At 42.6% G+C, this 15,170-nt stretch overlaps 1 protein-coding gene across 4 annotated transcripts in view; it reads right to left on the bottom strand.

Annotated features, from left to right (window-relative positions):
- Window positions 1-15,170, bottom strand: part of epb41l5 (erythrocyte membrane protein band 4.1 like 5) — an 82,284-nt gene that overhangs the window by 47,868 nt on the left and 19,246 nt on the right. For all 4 annotated transcript variants that reach the window (XM_037539121.1, XM_037539122.1, XM_037539123.1 and 1 more), the window contains exons 6-11: window positions 14,980-15,024; window positions 11,185-11,237; window positions 6,893-7,013; window positions 4,926-5,013; window positions 3,286-3,374; window positions 3,039-3,108 (exon numbers count right to left, since the gene is read on the bottom strand). In XM_037539121.1, the coding sequence (XP_037395018.1) occupies window positions 3,039-3,108; window positions 3,286-3,374; window positions 4,926-5,013; window positions 6,893-7,013; window positions 11,185-11,237; window positions 14,980-15,024 (466 nt within the window). The remainder of the gene's footprint in view (window positions 1-3,038; window positions 3,109-3,285; window positions 3,375-4,925; window positions 5,014-6,892; window positions 7,014-11,184; window positions 11,238-14,979; window positions 15,025-15,170) is intronic.

Below are 15,170 nucleotides of genomic sequence, written 5' to 3'. Positions count from 1 at the left end.
GTGTATTACACATCTTTTATTACAGACATGAAGGCAATTAGGATAAGCAACAGCAATCTGACAAGACTTTACTTAACAGCTTAAGCATCGACAAGCAGCCACAACTATTAATAAGTATAACTCACATAAAAGCTACTTCTCGCTCAGTAAAGTAGCAACGGAACGCCAGTTAATTTAAATAGCTAGAACATTGAGCGATTCAAAAAGATTCATCCGATTTCAAAGCAACATGTTTTTACAACCACGAGGCGTCTAAGAACCAATCACAGTCCAACTGTAAGAGGGGGTGTTAGAGTTCCTGACTGGCTCCCTTCAGTCTGTGAGGAGATGAGACCCCTGAGCAGAAGTCGTCCTGCGTTCTCCACGTCAATAAGAGTGAATCCGTCACAACTGTGCAGCGTGATTTTCGTTGGTTCCACAGCACTGGATGATCTCCGAAATCGCACCGAAAGAGCCGGGAGTGCAACGACACCCGACACGCTCAATCCAGTATGGGATGAGTTTGACTGTGGTGTTGATGTCTTTACAGCTGGAGGAGGTTCAGACTGAGACCTTGTAAAACTACATAATAAACTTTATGCTCATTTAAACCATTTAAAGTTCACTGCATTGATCTGTAATGATTTACAAGTGAAATAAGGCATTCTGAAATGGGATGAATCTTTCTGAATCACCCTGTACACTGACTTGATCAGATTAAACCTAAAGGGCATCATAACAGCCACCTGAAACTAAGTGCCTACTGAAACTTGCTGTTTATTTCAAGATTCTATACCACTAAAGCTCTAGAAATGAGTGCTCACAGACGAGACACAGCACTAGTTTTACGGAGTGTCTCTCGGGATCTGTCCAGTGCCGACTGATCTACATATTAGCAGCTCCGGGCTTTACAGAGTGTGAAGAGCTCCAGATGCCAGACGTGCCTGAGGGAGGGCCGTGCTTTATTAACTCTCACTGGACGACAGCCAACAGCTTCAAATCAGGTGAAGAGAAGAGCCAAAACCTTCAGTCCACTCAGGGCTTGTGGTGTTACAATGCCAATTCTGGCCATAAAAGTTCTGGTGCATCCCTAATACATACAGTATGTAATGTAAACTGGACGCATAGCACATCAGCAATGACAACTACAGGTATAGGGGGTTAATCATTAGCATACACACAATGTAACACCCCCACATGAACACACTTACCAAGGAACTTGCAATATAGCTTGCTATTCTAATGAGATCCAAGAGCCTAAATTAGGCTTTTCAAAACATTGCTGGACTCTACACTGATCAGGCGTAACATCATGACCACCTCCTTGTTTCTACGCTCATTGTCCACTTTATCAGCTCCACTTACTGTATAGCTGCACTCTGTAGTTCTACAGTTACAGACTGTAGTCCATCTGTTTCTCTGATACTCTGTTACAAAGGCTGGGTGTCTCTACTTTAACTCAGGGACATGATTTGTGTACTTTGCCCACCTCTGACCAAAAGCTTTGTTTTTCCAACAATAGACAGAACAAAATGTCCCACTGTATTTAAACATTACAGTGATGCTAAAATTGTGACTGTGTCAAAGTTCTATCTATGTAATAAATTGCCTAATAAATAAATAAATGACAAGCTTTTCAACTCATTCACAAGCATGAAATACTCAACCTAAATGGTGCTAACTCTGACCGTAGAGTGGAGCAGGCTACTAGCTAACTAATGCTCCACTAATGTAATTTAGAGGACAAAGACTCGTGGCTGAGGACTGAAATCAAGTGACCGGTGCTGGAGTCATGAAATATGTGATCTAGCCTGTTCTGTGGTGTATTGAATTTGCCTGCTAGCTAACATACAGCTGGCACCACAAAAAGCTTGACTCCACTCTTAGTTAGCTCCAAGTGCCAGCTGGGAGACTACCAGTGCCACACACAAAAGGGTAGGTTTGATTATAACTAACTGATGCGCATATGTTGTGTTTGGGACGCTGGTCAGCAGCAAAGGAAGTTACTATGCTGACCATAAGTGAAACCAGCATGTCGATGTTGTCGGAAGAACATCTCTCCAAAATAAGAACTTTACAGGAGAAGGAAAAAACCTTCTTTGCTTTTAATGTAAGTCAATGGAACCAGAGTTTTTTCAAAGTCATTTTATGGCATTTCTTTTGGTCCAATCCTCATGAAATTTACAGACAACATAAAGGGTAATTCGCATTTTCAAATTTTGTCAAAAATTGAAAAACGTTAAAAATGGAGACACAAGGTTTTCTTCCAACAACCGCGATATGTTGTGTATTGGATGCTGATACGACCATATTGAGCGACCTGCTAAACCAGTACCCGACCAGCATAATCGACCAGGGAAAAGATGGATCTAACTGGTTCCGTCACGTGCCGAGGAGACAGCCAGCCAGCTAATATGTAGCATATATGTAATATGTAGCCAACACGTAACATGTAGGTAGCACCACAACCAGCTCCACGCCACCGTCCTAGATAGCACAAGGAGGCTAAGAGATCCACACACAACAGGACAGGTTTGATTACAGCTAACTGGTGATAAAGAGTCAAATCTGAGGGAGTTAAGCTGAGTGACCTGTGCTGGACAGAAAGACTTGGTGTTAGATCAGAATCTAACCTGGCCTGTAGGGCTGTTAACCTGCTAGCTAACCTACCGCTAGGAGGCTAACCGCTCCACATCTGAAAAGGCAGGCGTGATTATTAACTGATGCTCCACTGGCACAAATTTAGAGGATAAGCACTCAAGTCTGACGGCAGCAGCATCATAACTAGACTTTACTGCCTTTACATGCTTTTAACTTTTATTGAGTGATGAATTCAAAATGTCATTTTCTGTGGAATCATTTTACACTGGACCCTAAAGTTTTCATGATTTCTGCTCCGTCTATTTAGATCTATTTAGATTATTACATCTAATTCAAAAACTGCTTCTTGGCTGCTCTTAGCCGCAGCCAAATTTCTGTTTAGCATGTTCTGCCCACCACTCCGATGGGCTGAGCGACAGGAGACACCCTCAGGTATATCAGGGTTGCCTTTACATTACCTGTTCGTCATCCTCCACCACCACCAGGGTCAGCTTATTCTTCTTGAAGTCCAGTCGGGTGATCTTCGGCCTGTGGACGGCGAGAAAGACACACAAACTCACTCAGACACAAAGCTCCAGTGCAGAAAGCTGATGACATAATATCTAAAGCCATCTCCTGAGCCAAAAACACAATGTCTAAAATATGGTAAACCATAAAGGCACCACAAAATCAAAGACGCTGGCAGCTTGAAGCTGGTCATCTTACCAGAAAAACAGGCCGATCTTGGTTTCCCCCTCAAACACGAGCACTCCAGTGGGGGTCAGTCCTAAACTGTACTCATTTCCGTCCCGGGCCTGGAGGGACACGCAGAGGAACAAAGCAAATTGCTGGATATATGTACATATGAAAAACGTCTTCTGAGGCTTCCATTCCATATCCACAGTTCTGTAGGCACAACTCTAGATAATAAACAGTGCTGCAGATACACGAGCATGCAAAAGCCTGGAATCCCTACATTTCTGGTTACGGCATTTACAACAGCGACTTACAGAACAGACTTAAATATAATACGGTATTTGGAAACCAGACGCTATTAAATAATTAATAACATACTGTATTTATATATTTGCAATAGTTCGTCGACACATTTTTCTCCTACATGGCCTCCTCAGTTATTTTAGAATCATCTACAGCAGAGGTCACTAATAGGTGGACCGCGGTTCAAGTCCGGACCCAGACGCTATCCTAAGTGGACCTGGACGTATAACCGATAAACCTATGGGGAATTATGTCATTTTGATGAGGGGGGGTCCTATTTTAATCTGCGTAACCTCTCTATCCTTTACGGTACCTTTAGCGGCCCGGGAGACTCGCAGACCAATCGCATACGTTGTGCAGATCACACGTGACGTTACTCAGCCAATCAGATCTGCGCATTACGATGAGCACCGAGACTCGAGTGAGCGGTGCCACACAGGGGAGGGGCGAGGCGAGACACAGCAGTCAGAGAAGAAAGTGAGTCAGATTATTTCACACGTTGTGCTTCAAAAAGAGAAAAACTGTCAAATATTGTTGAAATGTCACCGATTGTACTTTATTTGATTTGACATTCAGTCGTTGACTGTACAAGATGTTGATATACCTAACTAGTAGGGCTGGGCGATAAAACCATAATTATCACGATATAACTTCTCCTCGATAAAGCCATAAGAAAAGTTTGATAAATGTTTGATATAATAGACCATTTCCACACTTGCACGTTCGGCGAAAGCCCTGGTGGCGCTTTCTCCTGCAAGGAAAGTGACATTACTCTGCTGTCGCCAGGAGAGGGCGCACTCCTGAGTTTTCCGACATGACTAGAGCGGGAGGGGCGACGAGTGAAAAATGGGTCGCAATATATCATCGTCTGAAACGTGGAGTTATACATTCCCTGCTTGAGTGGAGCGACCAGCGAGCTGCTCTCCTATGAGTGACGAGATCGGAGGCGTAGCTGTACTGACCGACAGTGAACTCTCCTCTTTTCATCTTATTCTCCTTTTAGTTTTTTAATTTGGTTAACTTTTATATTTTAGCTACGTTTTAATCATTGTTTTATATTTTTATTGCATTTTAATTATTAATGTTCCATTATTTGTACACTATAGGCCTGATTTGAGTAAATTTCCTTTTATTATTGGATATGTTCTTACATCTCATCGATCCCTTGTTCTGCATCAGCTCAGCAGCATGAGGGTCATGTTCTCGGAGATTAAATGAAGGTTGACTGACTGAACTAACTATTAAAAACCTCGAATGACTCGCACATCTAAATTAGACATTTACTGGCAGTGATCCATCTTGAACGGCTACTGCAAACTTTTGAAACAGAAGCAATATTTTAATGGAAATGAGACTGGTTTGCTTACCTTGACCATATGCATGTCCACTCCATACATCTCCAGCCACTTGGCTTTGTTCAGGTAGTTTATCTCAGCTTGCGCAGGAGACTGGCCCCTATAAGACACCGAAACCGAAAGTACTTCATTATAAAAATCTTCTTGTTTAGGAAAAGATTTGGTTTGAATGGGATCATATTCATTCAAACTGCGGCTCCAAAACGTAAAAAAAAAAAATTAAGCATTCGAAACTTAGATATTCACAAGGAATACATTACGGTCTATTTAAACCCAAGGTTTTAATAGAGATAGTTATAAGCTAAATATATACACAATCATAATTTACAGGGTGCTTTTTATCGGGAGGTGTCTGTCCCAGACCCGAACCTCTAAATGTACACTTGACTTCTTTTAAACTGTTGAAATATTTAGATTTTCATGAGTTTAACTTTTTAATAAAAATTGTATTAAAAAAAATAACACGCCTCCCGGTGGGGGTGATCCAGACACGACGACCTCGGGGTCGTCCTAGGACCCGCTGGAGGGATTATATCTCCAAGTTGGCCTGGGAGCGGCTTGGGGTCCCCGGGAATGATCTGGAGGAAGTTGCGGGGGACAGGGTCATCTGGGATTCTCTGCTCTCTAAACTGCTACCGCGACCCCATCTGGACTAGCGGTCAACGATGATGATGTATTGAAATGTGCCATGATTTCATGTCACTACTGTGGGCGGAGCCTTATTTTGGTCACACCCCTGCATATTAGAGCATATTGTATCCCTGTCCCTCAGGTCCACATGGTGAGCAGTTAGATCCCACTGTTTTGAAGTTAATGTGTCTGAAAATCAGTGTGAAACAATAAGAAGAGTCACTACAGTCACATGTTTTCCGCTACTAAATAAACTGTCCAAAGCTGTGTTTGCCAGCCATGTGCTGGCTAGCGTTTTTGAGTTCTGCCCAAAATGAGCTGAAACAGTCACTACTGAAGCATTTTCAGCATTTGCAAGTTTCAGCAGTGTTATGATTATTTTATTAATACAAATGACTGAACAATCCGTTCATAATTAAGGTATAGAGCCCTCAAAGGTAAAGGACTTTAGTCCAAGGCTGTTCACATTACCAGGTTGAAGTGGTACAAATCTGATTTTTTTGCCCTAATGTGACTCAGATCTGGTGTTTTCAGCGCCGTGTGGACACAAATCTGATCTTTTCAAATCCGACCTGAACTTTCATATGTGGTCCTAGATCGGATACGCATCCGATTCGTGGCCACGCGACCTTAACGTGGCGCTCAGATCGGAATTCATGTGCTTTTTTTTGCCACTGCAAGTGCGCCATCGTTCAGCGTTACCATGGCAACAGCACTGGACAGTAGTTAAAGCATGTAAACGGTGGAAAAGCAGCTCATCTCACCTTTTTCTCCTTCGTCTGGCTCTAATAATGAAGCTGAGAGCTGATCAGAGTTAATGATCTTCTCAGCGAGGCTCGTTCTGCTCGTTAGTTTGTGCTGATGATGCGGTGATTCAGCCACGTGACGTTAGGAGGCTCATTTACTTAAATGGAGTGTGAACCATCGACTCCGAGATCGGATTTAAGCAAAAAATTGCTTGTAATATGAACGCAGCCTAAGGTCTGTGTCGGTTAAAAGTCCGAAATGTGTTTCCAACTCGGATTAGGAAACAATCCGGCAGAATGATGCACATTCGCTGAAAGGTAGTGGCACTAAGTGGAACTGTGAGGTTCAGAACTGCTCCACATGTGTTCCAGGTTACAGACGGTTACGTCTGGAATGAACGGTCATAAATCACACAGTAAACCTGCAGAGTTAACAGCCCCCTATCAGGGCAGGCAGGGAAGATATGGCCATAATCCCAGCTGACAGTCTGTATAGGACATCCTCGCACTCCTGTCACCTGCTTCTTATTTCCATTTCCTCTCCTGAAGCCCTGATTTAAGCAGCCAGGGGATGTTTTACGGCATGAACTCTGACACACATACCTGCACTCCTTCCAGCCGTTGTAGATGGCCACCTCCATCTCCTCCGTCTGCTCCGGCACGAAGCGGAACTCCGACACCAGGTCAAGGCTGTGCTCCGCAGGGTCACAGTCGCCCAGTTCAGCTGAGGGGGTCAAGAGGTGAAGAGTTTAATGATGGAGAGCTCAGAGAAGATGAACGCGTGGCACGGGAGTAAGTTCACGGGAGAAGCTGGTTTAGCCCACCGATATAACTATTACTATATGAACAATACAGACTGTAACATCACTGAAGTTCCAAAAACGTGGGCCTATTTTTCATTTTATTTTAGATCTTAAAATAAAAAAATAAAAAAACTAGTGCAAATACGATCATCAATTCTTAAACTCAGACGGACAGCAGTCTTTACGTATATTATTATTGTAGCATGAGGGAGGAGCTTTCCCATAATTCTTGGCAGTTTTTGTTGCTGCTTATTACTTTTTAAGGCTGTTACACAGCAAAAGCTACATGCATAATATTCTGAAACATCTGGAAAAGTCACAGCCATAGTTTCACATCTCATTCAGCAGCAGAAACTTAAGCGATTGTGAGCCTTATTAGTCCCACAGTGGGGAAATTTCACCTCCGCATTTAACCCATCCGTGCAGTAAAACACCACATACGCACTACTGAACACACACACTAGGGGGCAGTGAGCACACTTGCCCGGAGCGGTGGGCAGCCCTATCCACAGCATCCGGGGAGCAGTTGGGGGTTAGGCGTCTTGCTCAAAGGGACTTGAGTCACATACCGTCGGCTCAGGGGATCAAACAGAGCCGATTCCCCAACCTCCAGCCCAAGACTGCTGGTAGATGTCTGTAATTCAGTTTGAGCTGCTTTTAGAGATGGTAGCATTTCCCACAGCAATGCATAACACAGTCCTTTAGACACTGGGTTACCGTCGACTGTCTAGCTTGGCTGTCACCAGGCCAACACCACAGACAACAGTGACTGACTGAGCTGTCGCCTCCCACAGTTTCGCAAAAATCAGAGAAGCATGACAATGTTGCGTTTTCACGAGTTCATTCCAGTGACGTTGCAACCAAATATAAAAACGAATGAAAACAAATGACCAGAGCACCGTTTTAATAAACTTCACCGTCAATTTTACCTCATATTATCAGCCAACCAATTAATCAGTCAGGCCCAAGAAAAAACGTCCATAAGACTTAAAACCAACAGCACAAAAAGATTATAAGGGTTTAAATGCATAGTTTGCTGTATGGTTAGTATGGAGCCCTGCTGGTGACATCCTGCATAAATAAAAATAATGTGTGGCCACAGTAAGGCATGGGAACAAGATCCTAGTGCATGGCCACTGCTTAGTAAGGCATGACCTCGCTCCCATGCCTTACTAAGTCATGGCTATGAATTAGGATCTTGTTCCCACGGTTTAATAAGGCGTGGCCACGCATATGAGATGTTCACCAGCGGGTCTCCATAGATCAAATTTGCAGGGATATTTTTCCACACCTCCAGTTCAGTCTTAGAAATTGGTTTAGTATTTTCTGATCTAACTCCAAACACATTCAGTGGTGCTGAGGTCTGGACTCTGGGGCGGTCAGTCCATCGTTCAGCTTTTGTTTGATGTGTCCGTCTCCTTTTCTCCGTGAGGTTCTTCTTGATCAGCTACACGTCCTTTCAGACCCACAGCACTGAGTGGTCTTCTCGCAGTGGAAGGATGGACAGAAACCCCTGTGGATGTTTTCAGATCTGAAGCAGCTTGATGTTCTCCTCTCTCTCACAGATGAAAGCTCTAAGCGCTGTTTATCTGATGGGGGCAGTTTTGGTGTCTATCAGGTCTTCCAGGTGGCTGCTAGGAGCCCCATTTTCTCTGGAACTCAGTCTTTGAGTTTTGGTAGCTCCTGTTTTCTTACTTATTTTCCTTTGGGATGGCCAACCACATTCAGGCCTTTCCTGTAGTCAGATGCACTCTGTGCTTTGGTGCTACAAGCATGGGCTGACCAGGCAGCATCTTCGATGCAGGCCTATACATTTAGTTCACACCTAAAGGGACACCGTGCACACCACAGCGTAGGACTGTAGGTGAACAGAGCACAGTGTGTAAATGTGTTGGCGCCGTGAGTGCTGAATGATTTGTGTGAGAACGCAGAGGGAGGTGGGCGCTGGATTAGGGGGCCCTTCTCTAAGGCCCGGCTAATGAGCTGGCATTTACCCCACAGAAAGAGCTAGAAACCGCAGACTGAGAGGGAGGAAAGAGAAAGAACAGGAGCAGAGAGTAGCAAGAGAAGCAGAACCAGAAATGAAGATAAAGAGCAAATTCATAACAAATGGTCCAACAACAGACCACTGCATGTTCTACTGCCCCTTTTCAGCAGTCAGTCCAGACAAGGACATGGTTCTGGATTAGTGGAATCTACAAATGGGCAATAAATAGTTTTGGTTTAATCACAGAATCCCAAATCATTATGATTTATCCTGGTTTATTCATATATCTCCTCATAAGATGGCAAAAGCAAGGTGAAACGAACAGTTAAGGGCTTTCCATGTCTTAACCGGTGAAAACACAGATGACAAAGGTTTGTAACATTAGTTTGTGATATTCATCCAAACTTTTTAGCAGTTTTTGAAGGCAGAGATTGATACATACATTTGACAAGTGGAATTTTTAGGCCCATTAGTTAATTAGGCCTATACATTACAGGCTGGTTTCCCAGATATGGATCAAGCCTAGTCTTGGGCTGAACTGCTGTGCAGGCAGTGAACTCTCTTCAGAAATGCATTAAACTTCACATGAACTGTTGTACACTACACTGACCTACACAATGCCATGTACAGATGCTATATGATGTCTTAAATTCTGCTGAGTAATACAGGGAGATTCACTCGAAAGAGACCCCGAGCATCCCGGCTTGTTCGAAGCTCCACATACCGAGGAGTTAACTGCACGGCGTTTCGTTCAGATTGCTTCATCCCAGCAAGAGTTATTACAGAATATTTGGGGCCTCTTTCGAGTGAATCTCCCTGTATAACAGTGTCATGCTACCATTCGCTAAAGGTACTTTTACATTTATCACTAATAAAGTGGAGTTTTATCGGTCTGCGATTGGTGGTAGGTGGATTCGGACAGAATTGTGTCAGTGTGGGCCAGGTTTAGATTCAAAACTGGAAGCCGGGTACAGATTGAGAAGTTTCTGTCCACGCCCGATCCGACCCGGCACAGCGTCGCGTTTTGTGAACCCAACCCAATCTGGCCTGAACCACACCATATAATGTAAACTACAACAGTGAAGAACTGTTGACATTATTTATTTATTTTTTTAGAATGATTACTTTGTACTGAGTTTGATATCAAGAGACAAAACTGAAGCTTTGTTTGATTCCACACATCATTCTGTGTAAATATAGACACGAAACGTGCGAGTAGGACAGGGCAAGTGCATCATTTGACATGAATGGTTAAAAAGACCTTTAATAAGTGGTTATTATAAACTGTTCATGCGTCTCTGGATCAGATGGGCAGTGGAGAAGAACTACAGCTGTGGGCTCAGCTGGTTCATGTTTGGGCCAGCTCTTGTTTCTGAATGTGCCGGATGCGAACACCCTATAAAGAACGTGATTCTTTAGTAAACCCTGCAATAAAAAGTGTGGCTGGTGCAAGAGTTCATGATTAAGTGATAAAAGTGAGCCGGTGGCAAGTTATTGATCTTGGAAGATCGGTTAAAAAAAAAAAGCTTAGTTTTTCCAACATCTTGGGTAAATCTCAGGATTAGTACAAATCCTGTTGTATCTGTGAAGCTCTACCCGCTTTATCCCCCCTGGAATGAAGTTCTTTGCTTTTTGTGATGTAATGCGATTTTTGTCTCATATATAGATTTTTGTCTTATATATATATATAAAATAAATGTCCTCTTTTTTTCTCTAAACTATGGGCCTCCTAGTTATAGTTAACAAAAAACATCAAAGAAACACCAAGCAACACGCCCTCACACAGCGCACAGCAAATACTGGAAGCAGAAAGAGTTTGTCCAGTTTTGCAGCCACGTTGAGAAGACGCTGACCTGACTTTCAGGATCGACTCTGGCTCAGACTGACACAGCAGAACCGGCTGCTGCTCAGCAGAGAAGGGTCTGTCTGCAGACTGCAAGACAGGGGCGGAACTTGTAGGACTGGAACCACCCCGGTGGTTAAGCGATCAGATCAGAGCGGGAGAGCTGACCCAACCACCGGGCTTATTGAGAGGCAGTGCTTCAAGACACAGGAGCTCTAACACAACGTTTCAGACAGTATGAGAAAACAGCGTCTCTACTCACCCTGCAGAGAGAAAGCTGCCAGCTCCACTGCTACATCAAACGGGCATTCCAACCTGGAAGACAAAGTTTCACTGAGATGACTTCTTAAAAGCGCACTGATAGAATGTCACACTGCATTAAGGGACTGGACAACAGCCCATTGCTGTGGGCTGTGCTCCAATACCCCACGGTTAGCCACTGACTTGGCTAGTGATCTCAGTTTTCTAGGGTTTTCTGAATTTTCCCCAATGCAAAGGTTTACGCTCCCCTGTTTAGTTGATTTATTAAAATAAAAGCATGTCCTCTACAGAGAACACACTTGTGCATATTTTACTGCACTATTGCTTCAATGCCCAATCGCTTAACATTAAAAAAGTGGATGGTGCAAAAGTTCTGGCATGTTTTATATTTTGCTTTATTTAGTAAAAATTCAGCAAAGAAACCGAAACTGTGAACCAAAACTATTTTTACGGCACTAAATAAAAAGAAAGTTCTTAAAGGGGACATACACAAAGTCAATGATCTAAAAGCAGCTTGATATACAACAGTTCAAGAGAAACTTACAGACTCCGAATTGTTCAGCGTGGTGGTGATGGGAACCAGATGTCTGAAGAACACACTGCCTGATACCGGAGCCCCTTTTTAATCATTTTTTAATATATTCATGATGGAGAGACACATATAGGGCAAAACCTTAACCACTTTTTTCCAGTTCTACCAGTATTTCACCATCAACATTACATATAAAACCTCAGTAGACACATGTAGGTTCACTGGTAGTTTTGGATAGGAAATAAAATGGCCATATATGTGTTGTAAACACTTTGACCCCTGGTTCCTACCACCACCACCACTGTAAAGAAATCAGAGCCTAAGTTTCTCTATAATGAACCATTTCACCACAATGACTTTGTTTACACCTCAACCACTGAATTACGCAGACTTTTTCAAAGTTTGGTGGAATTCCCCTGAGAGTAGTCTCTAATAAATGGACAAAAGTACATTCCCATAGCTGCAAACAGTAAAAGTGGTCATCTTGAAGCCTGAACAGAAGCCGTACGTCTGTCCTTCTTGAAAAATGGCCCATACACTTGCACAGGCACTGTGCCACTTCCTAAGCTTTAACTATGTAGCCACAGCAGCCTTGTGGTAAAAGTAAAGAAGCACCAAACATGTCTTGGCTCATCAGTTACATCTGGGAGTAGTGGAGTGTTTCCATCTTGAGGTGAGAAAGTCCACTAAAAATGGCCAAAACGAAGTATAACATACACGTCCCAAATAAAGCTGGGCATTAAAGGCCGTACGGTGCAGCGTTATCGGTTCCCAAATGTGGTCCACGGCCTCTTCTGAGAACCAACACTCACAATCTGCTTATAATTCCATTTACAATAATTCCATTTCAAACATAATACATAATCTGCCCAAGCCTCTTAGCAGCCAGACTTACTGATAGCATCAAGGCAGGCATGCACTCTTAAAAAAGGGTTCTTCTAAGGTTCTTTAGTAAAAGGCAACTGGTGTACGAAGACCAACGGAACGCTTAAATTGTTCTTTGTTTTTCATGGTCTTTATGTGTGCCTACCATTCTAATTGTACTACAGTTGCCACCACAAGATTGCATTATACATGAATTTTTATATTTTTTATAGCACCAATAATAATAATAATAATAATAATAGTTATAAATATAGCCGCAAGCGGCAATTTGTGGGGGCCCAAGCTTGCTTTGCAAGTTCGCCCAACATTGGTAATCTAATTGAGCTCCACCCACATTTTCAGGCGGGGCTTGGATGATACGCAGTGATGAAATTCCAACATTTTTTTTTAACAATTAATAAAGTTCAGCTTCTTAGGCTTCTAATGATAATAGATTTGTGCAGATTGTGCGAAAACTCCAGGACTAGTTCACACTCATAAAATGCATAAAATGGAAATTGCGTTAAAATCTTAAAAGATTTTTTATATGGGCAAAATAGCCGTTTTGTGGGCCATGACATCACAAATCAAGAGGAGAAAGAATTTTATCTCTATGGCATACGGTGCAGAATTGCCGACCCTAAGAGTACAAAGCTTTGCTATAGCGCCACCATCAGGCCAATTGGGCTGCGCTTGAGTGCTCGAGTAGTCCGATGTGTGACGACTTACAGTTGGTCGTTTAAGGGCAGAAAAAGAAGAAGAATATTCCTAAAAGTTACAATAGGGTTCCAGTGCTTGGACCCCTAATAATAATAATAATAATAATAATAATATTATAAGCAGTAGGCTTGGGCAACAAGGCGCAGTAATCAGTTATCGCCAATAATTGACGAGTAACCCAAAGGCGATGTGTAATATGCGACAACTGTCGTGTTGGGAACCAGACAGAGAGCTGAAGAAGACCAATCTACTATTAAACAGCTGGTTAAATATGTTCATAGACAGGGGTTCATATTCCGTTAAGATGAGTGGGGGTGCAAGCGCCAAGCAAGAGAGATGGAGAGAAGTTTAAGTAGCTGTCTGTTGGATCTCTTTGATCTGCTCTGTAATGCTAGCCTCACCTCAGGGCTTCTCCTCGTCTACTTCTTTTACTTCACGTTAAGTTTATCTGAAGTGCATGGAAACCGAAAAGAAACGCAACGTGCTTTGGAACTTCGACTTGCTTTAGTTTGACTCGCTGCGGCAAAATAACTGAACTAAAGTGACTGGCTATATAACCTTGAGCAGCTCAGTGGGCACTAGGAACTTTCAGAAGCAGGGAAAGTTCCTCCGACACCCGCCTCTGGCTGGGAAAAACAGAAAAAACTGCGGCATTTTCCGTACAGCTTAAGTGTCCCAGTGGTTTAGGTGAGCTTAATTGTGAAAATATACTACAATTGTTTCCCAAAGGCATCGACAGCTGAGGTCCAGAGTGACTCACTGTTACAATGATGGGAAACACCTTTTTACGGAAAGCTCATCAGCACTTGCAGTCTGAAGTTCATCCAGCAGGGAGGGCTATTAGCATGCAGATCACCTGAATCTACACAAGAAGGAGCCCAGGAGTGTGTTCTTGCATCCATCAAAAAGACAAGTTAAATAGTTTTTAAAAGATGTTAGGTTACTCAGTATATTATTATTTAACGTAATTTTCATTAAACATGATTGTGATTCTGTTGAAAACTGTTAAATGTTAAAAAATATTAACATATACACTAAAAAGACAAATCATAGGAAAAAAGCAGTGGGTTGCATATATATTAATCATTTTTAAACATCACCCAGGCCTTATAAGCACATTTTACAACATAGTGGGTTAAACCAATGCACTCCACATGGCAGAGGGGGTTTGATTCCCCACCCAGGCATCCACAGTATACTACAGCAACAAGAATCCTTGGGCAAGACTCCCAACACTACATGGTCTACTATTCATCCATCTCTGTAACGATATACTGTACTGTCTACTATATACCGTAAAGTCTCTTTGGAGCATCTGCCAAAAGCATAAACATGCAAGCGAATCATTATAATCATTTAAAAACCCTTTTAAAATGACTGTTTAGCATAAGTTTGGGTGTCACTGGACTGCAGCACCTAAACAGTGGAATTACACTGAAAAGGATGTGGGAATACGAACACCAAGCAACCTAAAACAAAAAAGGAAATGCATAGAATTCAGGCTATACAGCAGAAAAATGGTATAGTGTTTCATATATTACCCTCTGGAACACAAAACTAGTGTTATCAATCTTAAAAATGCCAACAAAGATTAAACTCAGTAGACTTAATAATTTCTATATACGATTTCATGACTTCTATACAACATATATACTTTTGAAATTGAAGGCTTTTTCTTACTTGCCACTCAGGACGTCCTGCTTCAGCTGTAGTACAAAAAGGTATCTGTAAACAGAAAAGTGTGTCAGTTTGTAAGGTTGTTTACATAATTTTATTATGTAAAGGTTTGCCCCCCCCCCTCCCCCCTCCCCCCTCCCCCGGTCATTTGAGGTTGATTTTCTAAGTGGATATAAGTTACATATCCTCTACAG

Source organism: Pygocentrus nattereri, chromosome 6, assembly GCF_015220715.1.
Source record: "Pygocentrus nattereri isolate fPygNat1 chromosome 6, fPygNat1.pri, whole genome shotgun sequence".
NCBI classification, from domain to species: Eukaryota; Metazoa; Chordata; class Actinopteri; order Characiformes; family Serrasalmidae; genus Pygocentrus; species Pygocentrus nattereri.
This window is presented reverse-complemented; position numbering and strand designations above follow the sequence as displayed.